Source organism: Pleuronectes platessa, chromosome 3 (assembly GCF_947347685.1).
Source record: "Pleuronectes platessa chromosome 3, fPlePla1.1, whole genome shotgun sequence".
Taxonomy (NCBI): domain Eukaryota; kingdom Metazoa; phylum Chordata; class Actinopteri; order Pleuronectiformes; family Pleuronectidae; genus Pleuronectes; species Pleuronectes platessa.
Genome location: NC_070628.1, coordinates 1977752 through 1992763, shown reverse-complemented (window position 1 = coordinate 1992763; position 15012 = coordinate 1977752). Strand labels below are relative to the sequence as shown.

Here is a 15012-nt window from a genome sequence, read left to right as displayed (position 1 = left end):
AAGTAATTTATTTTCATAATTAATAAAAGAATAATCAGAGAGTGTTTGACCTGAGTCCTGATGAATTTACATAACTATTGAATATTTAATGTATAAAACACACATGGATATTTCCTCAAAATGACAAAACTGAAGTTACATAATGAAACTAATTGATGACGGTTAGAGATTTAAATCTTTCAAGTTATTTTACTAAGTCTTCATCCAATATTGTTTATAAGTATCATAATCATAACACATTTATAAAAATGTAAATTATTCATTTTCGCAGATCACAACAAAAATCAACAAAATATCCTGATGAGAAGTTTGTTGTTTTCATTTTCATTATTAATTTCTATTGAACATGGGCTTATTTAAAACAGGCTTATTTCTAATGATCAATATTGAAAACTTTCATGTCTGGAGCCTACATCAGACACTACTCCATAACACACGCATACACTCACTCACACACACACACGCACAAGCCCACGCACACGCACACACACACCCAGAGTCATGTGATTTCCAGTAACTGCAGAGAGGGGGAGGAGCCTCCAGTGAAAGTGAAAGTGTTCAGACTCGTTCTAACTTCAGGGAGCAGACGGAGGAGACGTGAAGTCTGAGGCTGGTGAGTGTTCAGCTACATTTATATTATTCATTCATATTGTTTCACTGTCACAGACTCTGGGTCAGTTTTCTACTCATGGACTTTAGAGAGAAGAAGATTCAGGATGAACTTCTGTCAGTGAATCAACAGTTTGACTCGACGCTGTGATTGGCTGAGTCCAACACATTAAACCTACAACTGTCTCAGGTTACGTGACAACAGGGACACAGTGTAGGAGGGTTTGTTATATTTGAAGAAACACTGAGTTTACGTACCTGGTTCATTGTGTGTGTTTGAGCTCACAGTGTTTTTCCTCTCAGACTGAAGATGAGTGATTATGAGGAGGAAGAGGACAGAGCAGAGTCTCCAGGGTTCAGCTGTCTGTCTCTGAAGAGTGATCGGTCCATGGCTCAACCTCTAAACTTCAGTAATGAACCTGGACCCTCACACACAAAGTAAGAGACCTGCTACAAACATGTGAAGCTCCAAACTGAATCCTCAGAGAATGAACCAGTGAATGATGTGTTCTGAATAAAAACATGTTTGTGTTTGCAGAGGTCAGGACCACAGACTGAGAGCAGAGTCTCCAGGGTCCAGCTGTCTGTCTCTGAAGAGTGACTGGTCCATGGACACTCCTCTAAACTTCTGTAAAGAACCTGGACCCTCACACACAGAGTAAGAGACTGTTTCTACTGTGAACTGCTCTGAAGAGGATCTAGTTTCCTCTAGTGTGGCCCCTGCATTAGGACACAGCTTCATTGAAGTTGGTGACTAATCTCTCAGAATCACTCAAAGAGCTCAGACCTCCACCAAGAACCAACACCCTCTCTTGTTTTTTATAATCCCACTAACGAACCAACCAACACACAAACATATTGGGTGAAAACAAAACCTCCTTGACAGAAGTGATGACAACCTGTGACTGTGACATGTGAGTTATCAGGACATGTCTTCACAGGGAGAGGAAGAGGAGTCATGTTTCTGAGGAGGAGCAGTCGTCCTGCTGTGCTTCGTGTCAGGACGTCCTGAAGGATCCAGTCTCCACCAGCTGTGGACACTGGTTCTGCAGACAGTGCATCACCTCATACTGGGACCAGTCTGGTTCTTCAGGAGACTCCTCCTGTCCCCAGTGTGGACAAAGATCCAGAACAGGAGCTGGAGGTCAGACAGCCGGTCAGAGCAGCACTGTACATGTGTCTGCTGATGTCTTCACTTCTGACAACTGCACATGTGGTTTTATTTTGTTCCTTCATACAGCATCAACATTTAACATCGTTAGAAAAGCACAAAGTTAAAAAGCTTTTATTTTCTGTAGTTTTTCTGGATCTGATGAAAACAATCAGCAGATTCTCAGATTCTCTGTCTCTCACATTGTTTCTTGTCTTTCAGCAGATCCTGGTCTGCAGGAGGTTTCAGATGAACATAAGCTCAGTGTGAGGAGGAGATGTGAACATGTGACTGAAGGAAGTGATGAAACAGGAAGTAGAACCCTCCTCAACAGGATCTACACTGAGCTCTACATCACAGAGGGACAGAGTGAAGAGGTTAATACTCAACATGAGGTGAGGCAGCTTGAGACGGCTTCCAAGAAGAAGATCCTCCAGGACACTCCCATCAAGGTCCACGACATCTTTAAAGCCTCCACTGACCAGCAGAGCAGCATCAGAGTCGTCCTGACCAACGGCGTCGCTGGCGTTGGAAAAACCTTCTTGGTGCAGAAGTTCACTCTGGACTGGGCAGAGGGTTTAGAGAACCAGGATGTGGGTCTGCTGGCTGTGCTTTCGTTCAGGGAGCTGAACCTGGTGAAGGACCAGCAGCACAGTCTTCTCACGCTGCTCCATGTTTTCCATCCAGCGTTACAGAAGCTCACTGCAGAGACGCTCGCTGTCTGTAAACCTTTGTTCATCTTTGACGGCCTGGATGAAAGCAGACCTTCTCTGGACTTCAACCACAGGGAGCTTGTGTCTGAGGTCACACAGAGGTCATCAGTCAACGTGCTGCTGACAAACCTCATCCGAGGGAATCTGCTTCCCTCGGCCCTCGTCTGGATAACCTCCAGACCTGCGGCGGCCAATCAGATCCCTCCTTCATGTGTTGACAGGGTCACAGAAGTACGAGGCTTCACTGACGCCCAGAAGGAGGAGTACTTCAGGAGGAGATTCAGTGATGAAGAGCTGTGCAGCAGAATCATCTCACACATCAAGACGTCCAGGAGCCTCCACATCATGTGTCAAATCCCAGTCTTCTGCTGGATCAGTGCTACAGTTCTGGAGCACATGTTGACCACAGACCAGAGAGGAGAGCTGCCCAAGACCCTGACTGACCTGTACTCACACTTCCTGCTGGTTCAGACAAAGAGGAAGAACATCAAGTACGGTGAGGGACATGAGACGACTCCACAGCAGCTGACGGAGACTGACAGGGACGTTCTCCTGAAGCTGGGGAGGCTGGCACTTAAACATCTGGAGGAAGGAAACATCATGTTCTACCAAGAAGACCTGGAGCGGTGTGGTCTTAATGTCACAGAGGCCTCGGTGTACTCAGGAGTTTGTACTGAGATCTTCAGAAGAGAGTGTGTGATCTTCCAGAAATCAGTCTACTGCTTTGTTCATCTGAGCGTTCAGGAGTTTCTGGCTGCAGTCTACACGTTCCACTGTTACACCAAGAGGAACACAGGAGAACTCAACAACTTCTTGGGAAGATATGGGGAGGCAGACTGGACCTCCTCACTGTATGACCTCCTGAAGAGAACCATGAAGAAATCCCTCTTCTTTGGAACATATGGGGACACAGACAGTACCTTATCCCTGGATGACCTCCTGAAGAGAACCATGGAGAAATCCCTCACCAGTACAAATGGTCATCTGGACCTGTTTGTTCGCTTCCTTCACGGCCTCAGTCTGGAGTCCAACCAGAGAGTCTTAGGAGGCCTGCTGGGTCGGACAGAGAACAATCCAGAGATCATCCAGAGAGTCATCAACAACCTGAAGAAGATGCAGAGTGGTGACATTTCTCCTGATAGAAGCATCAACATCTTCCTCTGTCTGACTGAGATGAACGACCACTCAGTTCATCAGCAGATGAAACAGTTCCTGACGTCAGAGAACAGATCAAAGGAGGAACTCTCTGAGATCCATTGCTCAGCTCTGGCCTACATGATGCAGATGTCAGAGGAGGTTCTGGATGAGTTGGACCTGGAGAAGTTCAACACATCAGACCAGGGTCGATGGAGACTGATCCCAGCTGTGAGGAACTGCAGGAAGGCTCGGTGAGTCCAGACATGATCAATAACATGTTCAATCAGTGGAGATGAGTCGTTCTTCAAATACACTCAGTGTGTGTGTGTGTGTGTGTGTGTGTGTGTGTGTGTGTGTGTGTGTGTGTGTGTGTGTGTGTGTCAACTAGATCAGATGTGGAGAGTGAAATCCAATGTGATCACTGTTCTGGAGTTTGAGGGTTCAGACATACGACCGTGTGAGGTCTAACAGAGGTTATTGTATATACTGTATATAAATATAGATATATCTTTAAATCTATATATAGATATATATGATCAAACAGAGAGCACAAAGTGAGGAGACGATCACTGAATCAGTGTTTGGATGAGAATCACTGACGGTTCTTTGAAACTGAAGAAGCAGGAAATATAGTTTATTCTTATTTCTTGTCAAACCAGAGTTCCCACTCTGCGTTTGTCCTCTAGCACCAACCAGTGCAGTGTCCGTCCCTCCAGGTTCCTGACATGTTGACTTCACAACAATATGAGGTCACTGTGACCTTTGACCTTTGACCTCTGAACACCTGAATCTAAAGAGTTCCTCTGTTAGTCTGAATGAACGCTTGAACCAAATCTGAAATGATTCTATTGAGGGGTTTTTAGTAAAGAGGGGATTTACCAGGGTGAGGGTCACATGATCACGTTTTGTATGAATGTTTTGTTTTCTGATTTAATTCTCACAGATTTGATATTTTCTTTAATTACAGACTCGGTGGTTGTCGACTCTTAGAGACTCACTGTGAAGTCGTGGCCTCAGCTCTGAAGTCAGACCCCTCACATCTGAGAGAACTGGATCTGAGTGAAAACGAGCTACAGGATTCAGGAGTGAAGCTGCTGTGTTCTGGACTGGAGAGTCCAAACTGTCGACTGGAGACTCTGAGGTCCTTAAATCCTTCTTCACTTTTCAGACTTTCTTTCTTATTGGGTCATTATTTATTTAAATTGTCTCAGTTCTGCTCTGCTCACTGTCCCTCAGTCATCTGTCACTCACCCAGCCTGTCAGTCACGTCCACCTCATCAACTCCATTCACCTGCACTCACCTGCTCCTGATCACTAAGAAAGTGTCAGTAAATAACATGTGGACTGAGGCCGAGCACTCGTCCTCCTCAGGTTTTCAAAATAAGACACATTCTTATTGAAACACGTTGGACAGTTGATAAGTATAGAAACAAACAGGAAGTGACATCAGGAGCCATCCCTACTTTAAACAGTGTTTAATTACACAAACCTGCTCAGTGACCAACACACAGAGAAGAAGCTGATGAATGAAACAATGGTCCAACATGTCTGATCTGATATTTATCTTCAGGTCACAGACTGGACTGAGGTCAGCAGCATGTTGAGAGTCTGTGTTGACATGATGACGATCCACAACAACAGGACACATTCTAATATTCATATTTCTTTATCCAGGTTGAAGGACTGCAGTCTGTCAGATATCAGCTGTTCTTCTCTGGCTTCAGCTCTGAGGTCAAACCCCTCTCATCTGAGAGAACTGGATCTGAGAGACAACAACCTGCAGGACTCAGGAGTGAAGGAGCTGTGTTCTGGACTGGAGAGTCCAAACTGTCGACTGGAGACTCTGAGGTCCTTAAATCCTTCTTCACTTTTCAGACTTTCTGTCTTATTGGGTCATTATTTATTTAAATTGTCTCAGTTCTGCTGTGCTCACTGTCCCTCAGTCACCTGTCCCTCACCCAGCCTGTCAGTCACGTCCACCTCATCAACTCCATTCACCTGAACTCACCTGCTCCTGATCACTAAGAAAGTGTCAGTAAATAACATGTGGACTGAGGCCGAGCACTCGTCCTCCTCAGGTTTTCAAAATAAGACACATTCTTATTGAAACACGTTGGACAGTTGATAAGTATAGAAACAAACAGGGAGTGACTGTCAGGAGCCATCCCTACTTTAAACAGTGTTTAATTACACAAACCTGCTCAGTGACCAACACACAAAGAAGAAGCTGATGAATGAAACAATGGTCCAACATGTCTGATCTGATATTTATCTTCAGGTCACAGACTGGACTGAGGTCAGCAGCATGTTGAGAGTCTGTGTTGACATGATGACGATCCACAACAACAGGAGGACACATTCTAATATTCATATTTCTTTATCCAGGTTGAGTTGCTGCAGTCAGTCAGAGATCAGCTGTTCTTCTCTGGCTTCAGCTCTGAGGTCAAACCCCTCTCATCTGAGAAAACTGAATCTGAGTGAGAATGACCTGAAGGACTCAGGAGTGAAGGAGCTGTGTGGTTTTCTACAGAGTCCAACCTGTCGACTGGAGACTCTGAGGTCAGTTCACTGACTGACTTTTGTAGATCTCATATCTATAAAACAGCATTTATTCACAATTGATCTCATTTCATTCTAATTTAACATAATTCCTCTTCATACATAACTTGAATCCATTAATTAATGTTTGACATTTTAAATAATCAGCTACTTTTTAAAACACTGAGTTTAGTTCTGGATTTCCTAAACTGATCTGCAGGACAGAGACCGGGTCCAAATAATATATTTGTACTGAATCAGGACTCGTTTTTAGTCCAACATGTCTGATTTCATATTTATCTTCCATGTTATGAGTCTGTGCTGACATGAATATGTGTCTGTTATTTTCACACATGAACTCAGTTTAATTTACAGTTAATTTTATTCTTTATCCAGGTTGAGGAACTGCAGCCTGTCAGAGATCATCTGTTCTTCTCTGGCTTCAGCTCTGAGGTCAAACCCCTCTCATCTGAGAGAACTGGATCTGAGAGGAAACAACCTGCAGGACTCAGGAGTGAAGGAGCTGCTTGATCTACAGCAGAGTCCAACCTGTCGACTGGAGACTCTGAGGTCAGTAGATGGTTGGAGTCAGTCCACGCTGCTTTCATCAGTATTTTACTAAACACAGTCAGTATCACAGATCCAGGGTCTGTGCTACCAAGCAGGATTTGTGGTTATCAGGTTAACTTCAGGTTTAGTTTTTTCAGTTCTACGAAGCTCGTCCACTTCTTAACCAGGTCAATCACCATGGTAACTTCTGATGACAGCTAACCTGCTCCAGGTTAAGTTGGAGATCAACCCGTATAGAAGCTCCGCCCACTGACCACAGTGACTCCACACTGTTGTGTGGTGCACACTCTCCTTAAAGGGACGGATAAGGGAAGTTTAAATCAACGTCTGGTTGGTTCAGTTGATCTCTAACTCACCCAGAACATCTCAATGTCTCCAGACTCATCCTGTCCCCAAAAAACCACATGACCTCAGTCAGCTTCCTGGAGAAATGTCCATGTGTGTGTCCTCAGAGACAGTGAGACAGTGTGTGTCTTCTTGTCTTCCACTCGTCTTGTTAGTAAACAACAGATTCAGATCTCGTGGCCTCGAGTTATTTATCTCGTTCACTCGTTATTATGTCGTGGTCACGTAATATATTTTTACCAGATGCCACCAGGGGGCGCTGTAACTTACACAAGCTGGACCGCAGCTGACAGCCTCACACGAGGGACAGAGACGGTGTCGTCTTCATCTGATCTGAGACAGTTTGTCCTCTCACTTCATCAGTGAAGAACTGATCAGGTGGATCTTTGTCACAGCTCTGAGATCAGTGGGACTGAAGCCTCTCCTCATCACATGGTAACCAGGAGCTCTTTATACAGAGCAGAACCTCTGCTGAGGTCCATCTGTCTCCTCTGGTCCCAGTTTGTCAGAAGCAGATGTTCATCAACACACAGTGAAACATGGCTTCACCTGTAACAGCAGTAAATCCACCTCTCAGGTGTCCACTCTGCACTTTGACATGCAGAGGAAACACACTGAGCTCTTAGCGTGTTCATTCCAACACGTGAACATGAAGCAGAGAGGAAGCTGCTCCACCTCTGAACAGGACTGAAGTCCCTGCTGCTCTTTCTACTGGATGAGCTGCATCACTGACTCACAGCTGATGAAGAGAGTCTCTGTGACACTGATGTCTTCTTCTCTCAACAGGTGGAGATGGTATGACTGAAGGTGAGTGTGAAGAGGACAGTGTGTGTGGACGGAGGCTGAGCTGTGTCCTGAGGATCCAGAGGCTGAAGCAGCAGCAGCTTGTGTGTAGTCTCCAAATCTACACAACCCCTAATCTGCATGTGTTTGTGAGATGAAGCCGGAGCACCTGGAGAAAACACGGGGAGAACATACAGACTCCACACAGGAAAACCCCATCTGAACCGGATTCAAACCAGCAACCTTCTTACCCCGATTGTGTTTATTCACATGAAGAATGTGTTTATTGAAATGACACAACACAAGCAAAATATATAACCCCTCTATAAAGAGTCACATACAGTGTGTTTACGTTTGTCTTTATTATTGTCCACCTTTGTCCCTCAGTGTGTCTCCATGTGTGTAGAACCACATTCTGTGTATATGTTTGTTTATGATCTTAAAGTTCCTGGATTCACGTCACAAATTGATTTAGTTCAACACAAAGTTCAACACATTGAAATCACTTTGAGTTTAAAATCAGAGTTTTGTCTTTGACACAAAAGATCAAATCTCTGGACTTAAAAATGGGACGTTTTCATTTCTGCATCAGGTGCAGAGCGGTGGTGGCTTTTCTACTTTTGACCCACAGGTGGCGCTGCAGTATAACAGCAGCACATCCCAGTCAAAGCCTTTATATTCAGTCTATGAGTCAAACACATGGATCATTTCCTCTGTGACAAACCAGATGTAACGAGAAGAAAAACATCTCAGAGAGAAAAGTTCTGTTTCTACTTGTCTCTGCTTTAATGCTCAATAAACATCCTTCCACCGACTTCACTGGAATCATGACCAGAGTTGGGCAAGTTACTGAAACTTAGTACTTAGTTACAGTTACTAGTTACTTCTTTTAAAAGTAATTGAATTACTTCACCAGTTACTGTATATCAAAAGTAATTAGTTACTAGGCAAAGTAACTTTTAAGTTACTTCTGTTATTTTATTGTGAAAATATTTTATTGTGAAAATGTTACATGCTTTTATTTTGAAACGGTTCCGGTAGAGTCGCGGACATCCTGTGATGACTACAACGGCGCTACGGAAAAGGTTTATGTTTTTAGCAACCCTCCGAAGAAGCACAATGTCTTACGGTGTCCACGGTTGTTTTAAGGTGTTTCTAAGTTGTTCAAAGTTGTATTAAGGTGTACGGTGTTACAAGGACGGCTCAAATAAACGACCAGAACATCAGTTTAAGTCTCGACCATCTTTCGGGGGATCTGCTTCACTTGTCTTCTCGTCTGCAAGTGTTCAGTTTTCTCAAAAGAGAGTAACGCGAGTAACGAACTCATTTAAATTTCAGATATTGTAACTGCGCTACTTGATTTAAAAAAATACTTCGTTACATGCTCGTTACCGCTAAAAGTAGTGGAATTACAGTAACGCGTTACTTTGTAGCGCGTTACTCCCAACACTGATCATGACTCAGCTTTTCTTTCCTCTTCAAACAAACTGGTGGAAACATCTCGTCCTTGGTGCAGGTAAAAGAACAAAATCACCAGTTTGACATAATGGAAACATCCATTAAGAATCGGTAAGATTCTCAGTGATGTGGAGCTGCTGCCCTCCTCAGGCCGGTGTGTGTCTGCGTGTGAGAGGCTCCACCCTGTCCCTCTCGGTGGGGGGGGGGGTCCTCTGCTGAGTCGGACCGGCCCATCGACGCAGCAGACAGCAGAAGGTGTTGGTGTTATTAACCTTGTGAGTCCCAATGTGTCCTCAGAGCTGTTTATGAACGATCAGGGGACATGTACTGGGACAGAGTTTTTATATATTGAACAATTCAATGTTGAAAACTCAGTAATTTCTGATAAAATCTTTTTTGAATTCTTGTCCTGTTCTCAGACAGCAGAACATTACAGATCTGATTCTTTGATAAGGCTTTATGGTTAGTTTATGGGTGTTGCTCCACAAGTGGACTGAGGCCGAGCACTCGTCCTCCTCAGGTTTTCAAAATAAGACACATTCTTATTGAAACACGTTGGACAGTTGATAAGTATAGAAACAAACAGGAAGTGACATCAGGAGCCATCCCTACTTTAAACAGTGTTTAATACACAAACCTGCTCAGTGACCAACACACAGAGAAGAAGCTGATGAATGAAACAATGGTCCAACATGTCTGATCTGATATTTATCTTCAGGTCACAGACTGGACTGAGGTCAGCAGCATGTTGAGAGTCTGTGTTGACATGATGACGATCCACAACAACAGGAGGACACATTCTAATATTCATATTTCTTTATCCAGGTTGTGGAGCTGCAGACTGACAGAGATCAGCTGTTCTACAACACTTGAAGGAACACTGGTATAATCACTACAATTGTTATTTCATTCATTAAGTTCTTCAATGATACTGAAACAACACTTAAGTTATTTATCTTTGTTTACATGTAAATATATATTTGTGTCCCCTTTAGGAGTAAGAGGAGGTATCCACCCTTTAACATATCAATATTTAATAAAATCATATTCAGTGGCTGAATAGTCCCTGATTCTGTCAGAACACCTGAACACAAGAAGCTGCTGAACGTTGCATCAGTAAAGATACAGACACTGATTCACATGTTTTTATCTCATTACACCAGGATCACTGGTCTTATTATAAAATCTGTAGAACAGAGAACTTCTGTCTCACGTTTCTTCTTTATTCTATTCTCCTTGTTTTCATGTTCATGTACAGCTCTTGCGCCACCTGCAGGCAGACGTCACCATTGAGTCTGATTCTCTCAGTTAATGAGGAGTTTGTTTTCAATGTGTTTCTCTATAATTTGTTTAAGTCTTGACCTTTTAAGTAAAGAGCCTTGAGATTGTGTATATTAGGATTTGGCTCTATGTGTAACCGGTCTATCCTTTGTGTTCTACCTGCGTTGTGTGTCAGTTTGTGAAGTAGAAGACCGGGACAGGACTTGTGTTGCTGCTGAATGTGTCTGTTCTGTTCAGTGTTTCTGCAGAAGAAGAGAAACAGCGCTGGTCATTCTGACGAGAGCCGGGAAAATAAACACAATGTCTACAAGTCTACCAGTAGAGGACGCCAGACCCATTTTCACCTGTAACACCCAATACAATAAACAACAATAATTAACAAAGGCTGAGGGATTTTTGTTGGAATGTAATATCAGTTTAAATACCTGCTGCATATTCAAATAAATTTTAATGGACATTTCTCATCTTTCTAATTGAGACAAAGGAAGGCAGATCCAGTTTAGTTCCACTTCCTGAAGACCTGATGATAAAGTGCAGGACTCAGATGGATCCTCCTCTAGAGAAGGTCCAGAGTTGTCTTCACCACTTTGGGTTCCACATGTGTCTTCTACAAATATAGCAGCATTCCTTTCTGCAGGACCTCTCTGTCGTTGACTCTGATATCACCCCCAGAATGCAATGCTGTTTGCAGTATATTGCAATGATCATAAATATTTCCCAGAATGCCTTGTTTTCTACAGCACAGTGCTGTTTTAATGGAAACAGAATGTAACTGTCAGAATTTGGATGTTTTCTTACAGCAGCAGGTCTCATTAGGCCCCCCCCACACACACACACATAGAGAATTATTACATATCCTGTTGTAATATGAACGACTGGCAGATATGATATAGAAAGTCCCAGCAGCAACACACACAGTATTGTAATCACACAAGAACACTTTGATGAACGTGTTGTTGGAATTTGAAATTAATCACAGGCCTTTTAAGTTTTGGTTTGAATCCAATCAATCACTGATAGTTAAGATATGAGTTAATACTTTGATTATGTGTCTTAAGACAACATTTGATGACTGAAAACCTTAATTCACCAAAGTCTCCTGTTTGATTTATAAGGAAAAGGTCCTTGTACAATGTCCTCAGTACTTGTGTTAAACAAATAAACAATCACATGAACTGTGGCTTCAACATTTTAATATCAGAGGTTAAGCAGACACTTCATCACATTTATCTAATAAATACTTTTAAAGTGTTAAGATTGAATTCGTTTCATCTTCATTCAGTTAGATAATCTCTCTTTAATGCTCCAAGTGAGGGGACGTCTCTGCTCACAGCTCACAGGGGCCTGTCCCTCTCATTTCATCCGGTTGGACCAGGTCCTGGATGTAGACTGGACCCGATCCGGTCCCAGCATGGTAACCAGTGAAGGGATCCTGGTCCTTTTGTCCTCTGCATCTCGTCACACAATTCCCTGTGAGACCTGAAAGTGGTTTTGAGACACTTGTTAAAAGCTCTAACAAAAACTGGAGTAAATGCACTGAGAGTAAAATGCTACAGAGCAGAAACGTTCACTTACTGTTTCTTCCTCTTCTCAGTCTGATGAAGACCACCAACAGGAGAGCACCGAGAGGAAGAAGAACACAGAGGACCACAGCAACAACAATGGCTGCACCAGCACCTGCAGGAGTGAAGGCAAACAGAGAGAAGATGAATCTTCTTTTCTCCAACATTACAGTGACTCATTCTGCAGATTCCTCTGTGGTTTACTGCTCTGGACTCAAACACAGAAGAACAGAGGATGAAGTGGAAAGTGAATTAAAGGCACAACTCCAGTTTTCTAGAGGATAATAAGTCAGATACCTTTCCCAAGCTGGTTGGATGTGGAGATGTTCTCCAGAGGAGGTGCAGCACTGACCTGGTTCCTCTGCTCCTCTGTTTCACATGAGAATCAAACAGGTTGAGAACTCTCTCACATCACACGTTCACTCACAATTTGCCGTTTGTCCACTGTGCCGTACAGCCATGAGTTCAGGATCCTTACCAACATGCAGGGTGATGATACACCTGGGTTTCAGTGTGGGGATCAAACATGTGTAATCTCCTCTGTCAGACATCTTCACAGAGGAGATCTGCACTGAGACGTTTCCCCTGATCAGGCCTCTGAGGTCCAGTGTGGTTCTGTGTCTGTACTGCTCCATCTGGACATCGGGGAGGACTCTTCTGTCTCGATACAGGAGGACGAACTGCCTGAGGTCAGTTCTTGTAACTTCCACTGTGTAACTCATCAAGTTGACCGAGGGAACAAGTCCACACCAAAGACTCACGTCCTCACCTTCTTCCACCGTTAATGACAGACTGGAACATGTGGGATGAGATCCACCTGAGAAAACACAGGAAACATTTGGTCCTGTTCACATCACACAGAGCTGATGTCTCTCAGGACAGATGTGGTGTCAGTGTGAACATGGATTAATAAACCCACCAGAGACAAGTGGGACAATGAGCAGTAAAGTGAACAGAGTGTTGTCCATTATCCAGAGTTTTGTCCCCAGCAGAGATTGTACCGAACCCGTCCAGGGATCTGAAGAGCCGGCTGCAGGTCCTGGGAGGAGTTGGACAAAAGTCGGTGAGGAAACGTGCTGGGACCGAGTGTTTGAAAAGTCCTGGGACAGACATTCATGTTAGAAGTCTGTGTTCCGTCCCCTGCAGATAAATAAGATGCTACAGAGCAGAAACTGTCACTTACTGATTCCTCCACCTGTCACAGGAGTGGTGTTCAGTCGTCCTCTGATGAAACGTCCCCTGCTGCTGCCTCCGACACAGACCGAACCACGGGGACATTCTGGGACCGATCCCATCACTGCCGCTTCCTTCACCGCTTTGCTGAAGTGTTCCCTCGATACGAGTCTCACTGATCTGGAGCCGCTGTTCTGTGCAGATAAAACCTTTTATACTCGTATGGGGGTAAAAAGGAAGACAGAATACAGAAGTGGTAAGAGAGTTTCTTTGTCTCTCCTGGTTCTTTGGTTTTAGAAATGACTCATGAGTCATGAATCATAAGGAAGAAAATAAACCTCTCTCTCTAGTATGATGGACAGAGTGAGAACAACTTGAAGATCCTTTCTTATTGATGCCTCCCAACGTGATTCCATCTGGAAGAAGAGATCCATTGAATGTTCCCTGTGGTGGTAGGGTGGTGCTCGACAGCCCGACTGCTACATGCACTAATACAGGGGACACACTCTTTAAAGGAATCCTCACCGGACCAGTCACTGTCATTAACCAGTGGATTGACAAAACACATCCAGACTGATCACAGGAAACAGACTTTAAAGACGACTGACGTAAAACCAATGATTTATTTTGAAGGGCCCAATTTTATTTTCATACAAGTGTTTTTCCAAATGCTTGTGAATTATCACGTGCCACTTCAAGTCAGTAAAGTTACATTCTGCATTGAATTGTTTGTGTATTGTGTGTACTTTCATTTATGGTTATACCAGTAGTTGCGGGAACGATGGTGCACTGGAGAGGAAACATGTGATGGAGCCGGTGAAGCGTTTAGCACGTGGTTGTGTTTATTGTCTTTGCACCGGTGTTCCAGTTCATGTGTCCGTGTCAGCATCTCGTTGAGACAACAATATAAATCAAATGGTTAAATACAAAATGTCGGGACCGGGATTGGAAACATTGAGCCGAAGCGCTGTGAGCTTCTGGCCTGATGACGACCTCATTCCACTTTGTCAGCTGGATAACACCGTAGTGCTTTCAGGTCACGCCCATGTTATCTGGTGACACAGAAGAAACTCTACAGACTTGATACCAGGCTTCACGATCTGATGCTCCTCTGCAGGAGACACAGGGAGTTATGAAGAACACACACGCGTGACCAGCTCCACGCAAAGTGCCTTCGTTTGACGCTGGTGATCATTACAACACGCACACACCAAACACGTGACACATGAAAACATCCCTCACATCAACAGGCGGAAGCTCGAGCGGTGATTTTATGAGTCAAGTTGGTGAAGGTGCTTCTAATGGACGTGTGGAGCTTCACGTGTCCTCCTGTCGCTGCTGGTTCAAGTCAGCGGACGTGAATTTAAAAGATGTTCAGGTTCATTCATCGGAGAATGAAAACAACACAAACACTCATCAGAGAACAGGACGGTTCGTTTTGCGTAGTTTGTGTAATGAGTTGTTTATCTGTGTAATGAACAGATGATCTATCTGAAGTGGGTCGAGTGTGTTGTCAACATGACACATGTGTGCGGTGTCATGCTCAACTAACATTTGCTCTTTCTGTGGTTTAGAGCATCTGACATCATAAACCAGGAAACAGCATTCAACAGATGATCTAAGGGATCATTATCACTTTCTGTGGATTTCCTCTTCCAGGAAAGTCCGTCTTAAATCTCGACTCTGTTCACAA

General features: G+C 43.8%; 1 protein-coding gene across 1 annotated transcript; it reads left to right on the top strand.

The window, feature by feature from the left end:
* The first annotated feature begins 498 nt into the window (after positions 1-498).
* LOC128429863 (NLR family CARD domain-containing protein 3-like) lies at positions 499-8659 on the top strand. The gene is made up of 10 exons (XM_053415713.1): positions 499-613; positions 913-1047; positions 1148-1267; positions 1551-1765; positions 1985-3860; positions 4577-4750; positions 5284-5457; positions 5995-6168; positions 6544-6717; positions 7849-8659. The coding sequence occupies exons 2-10, from the start codon at positions 920-922 to the stop codon at positions 7865-7867; spliced, it is 3054 nt and encodes a 1017-aa protein (XP_053271688.1). The 5' UTR covers positions 499-613; positions 913-919; the 3' UTR covers positions 7868-8659.
* Positions 8660-15012: the final 6353 nt, after the last annotated feature.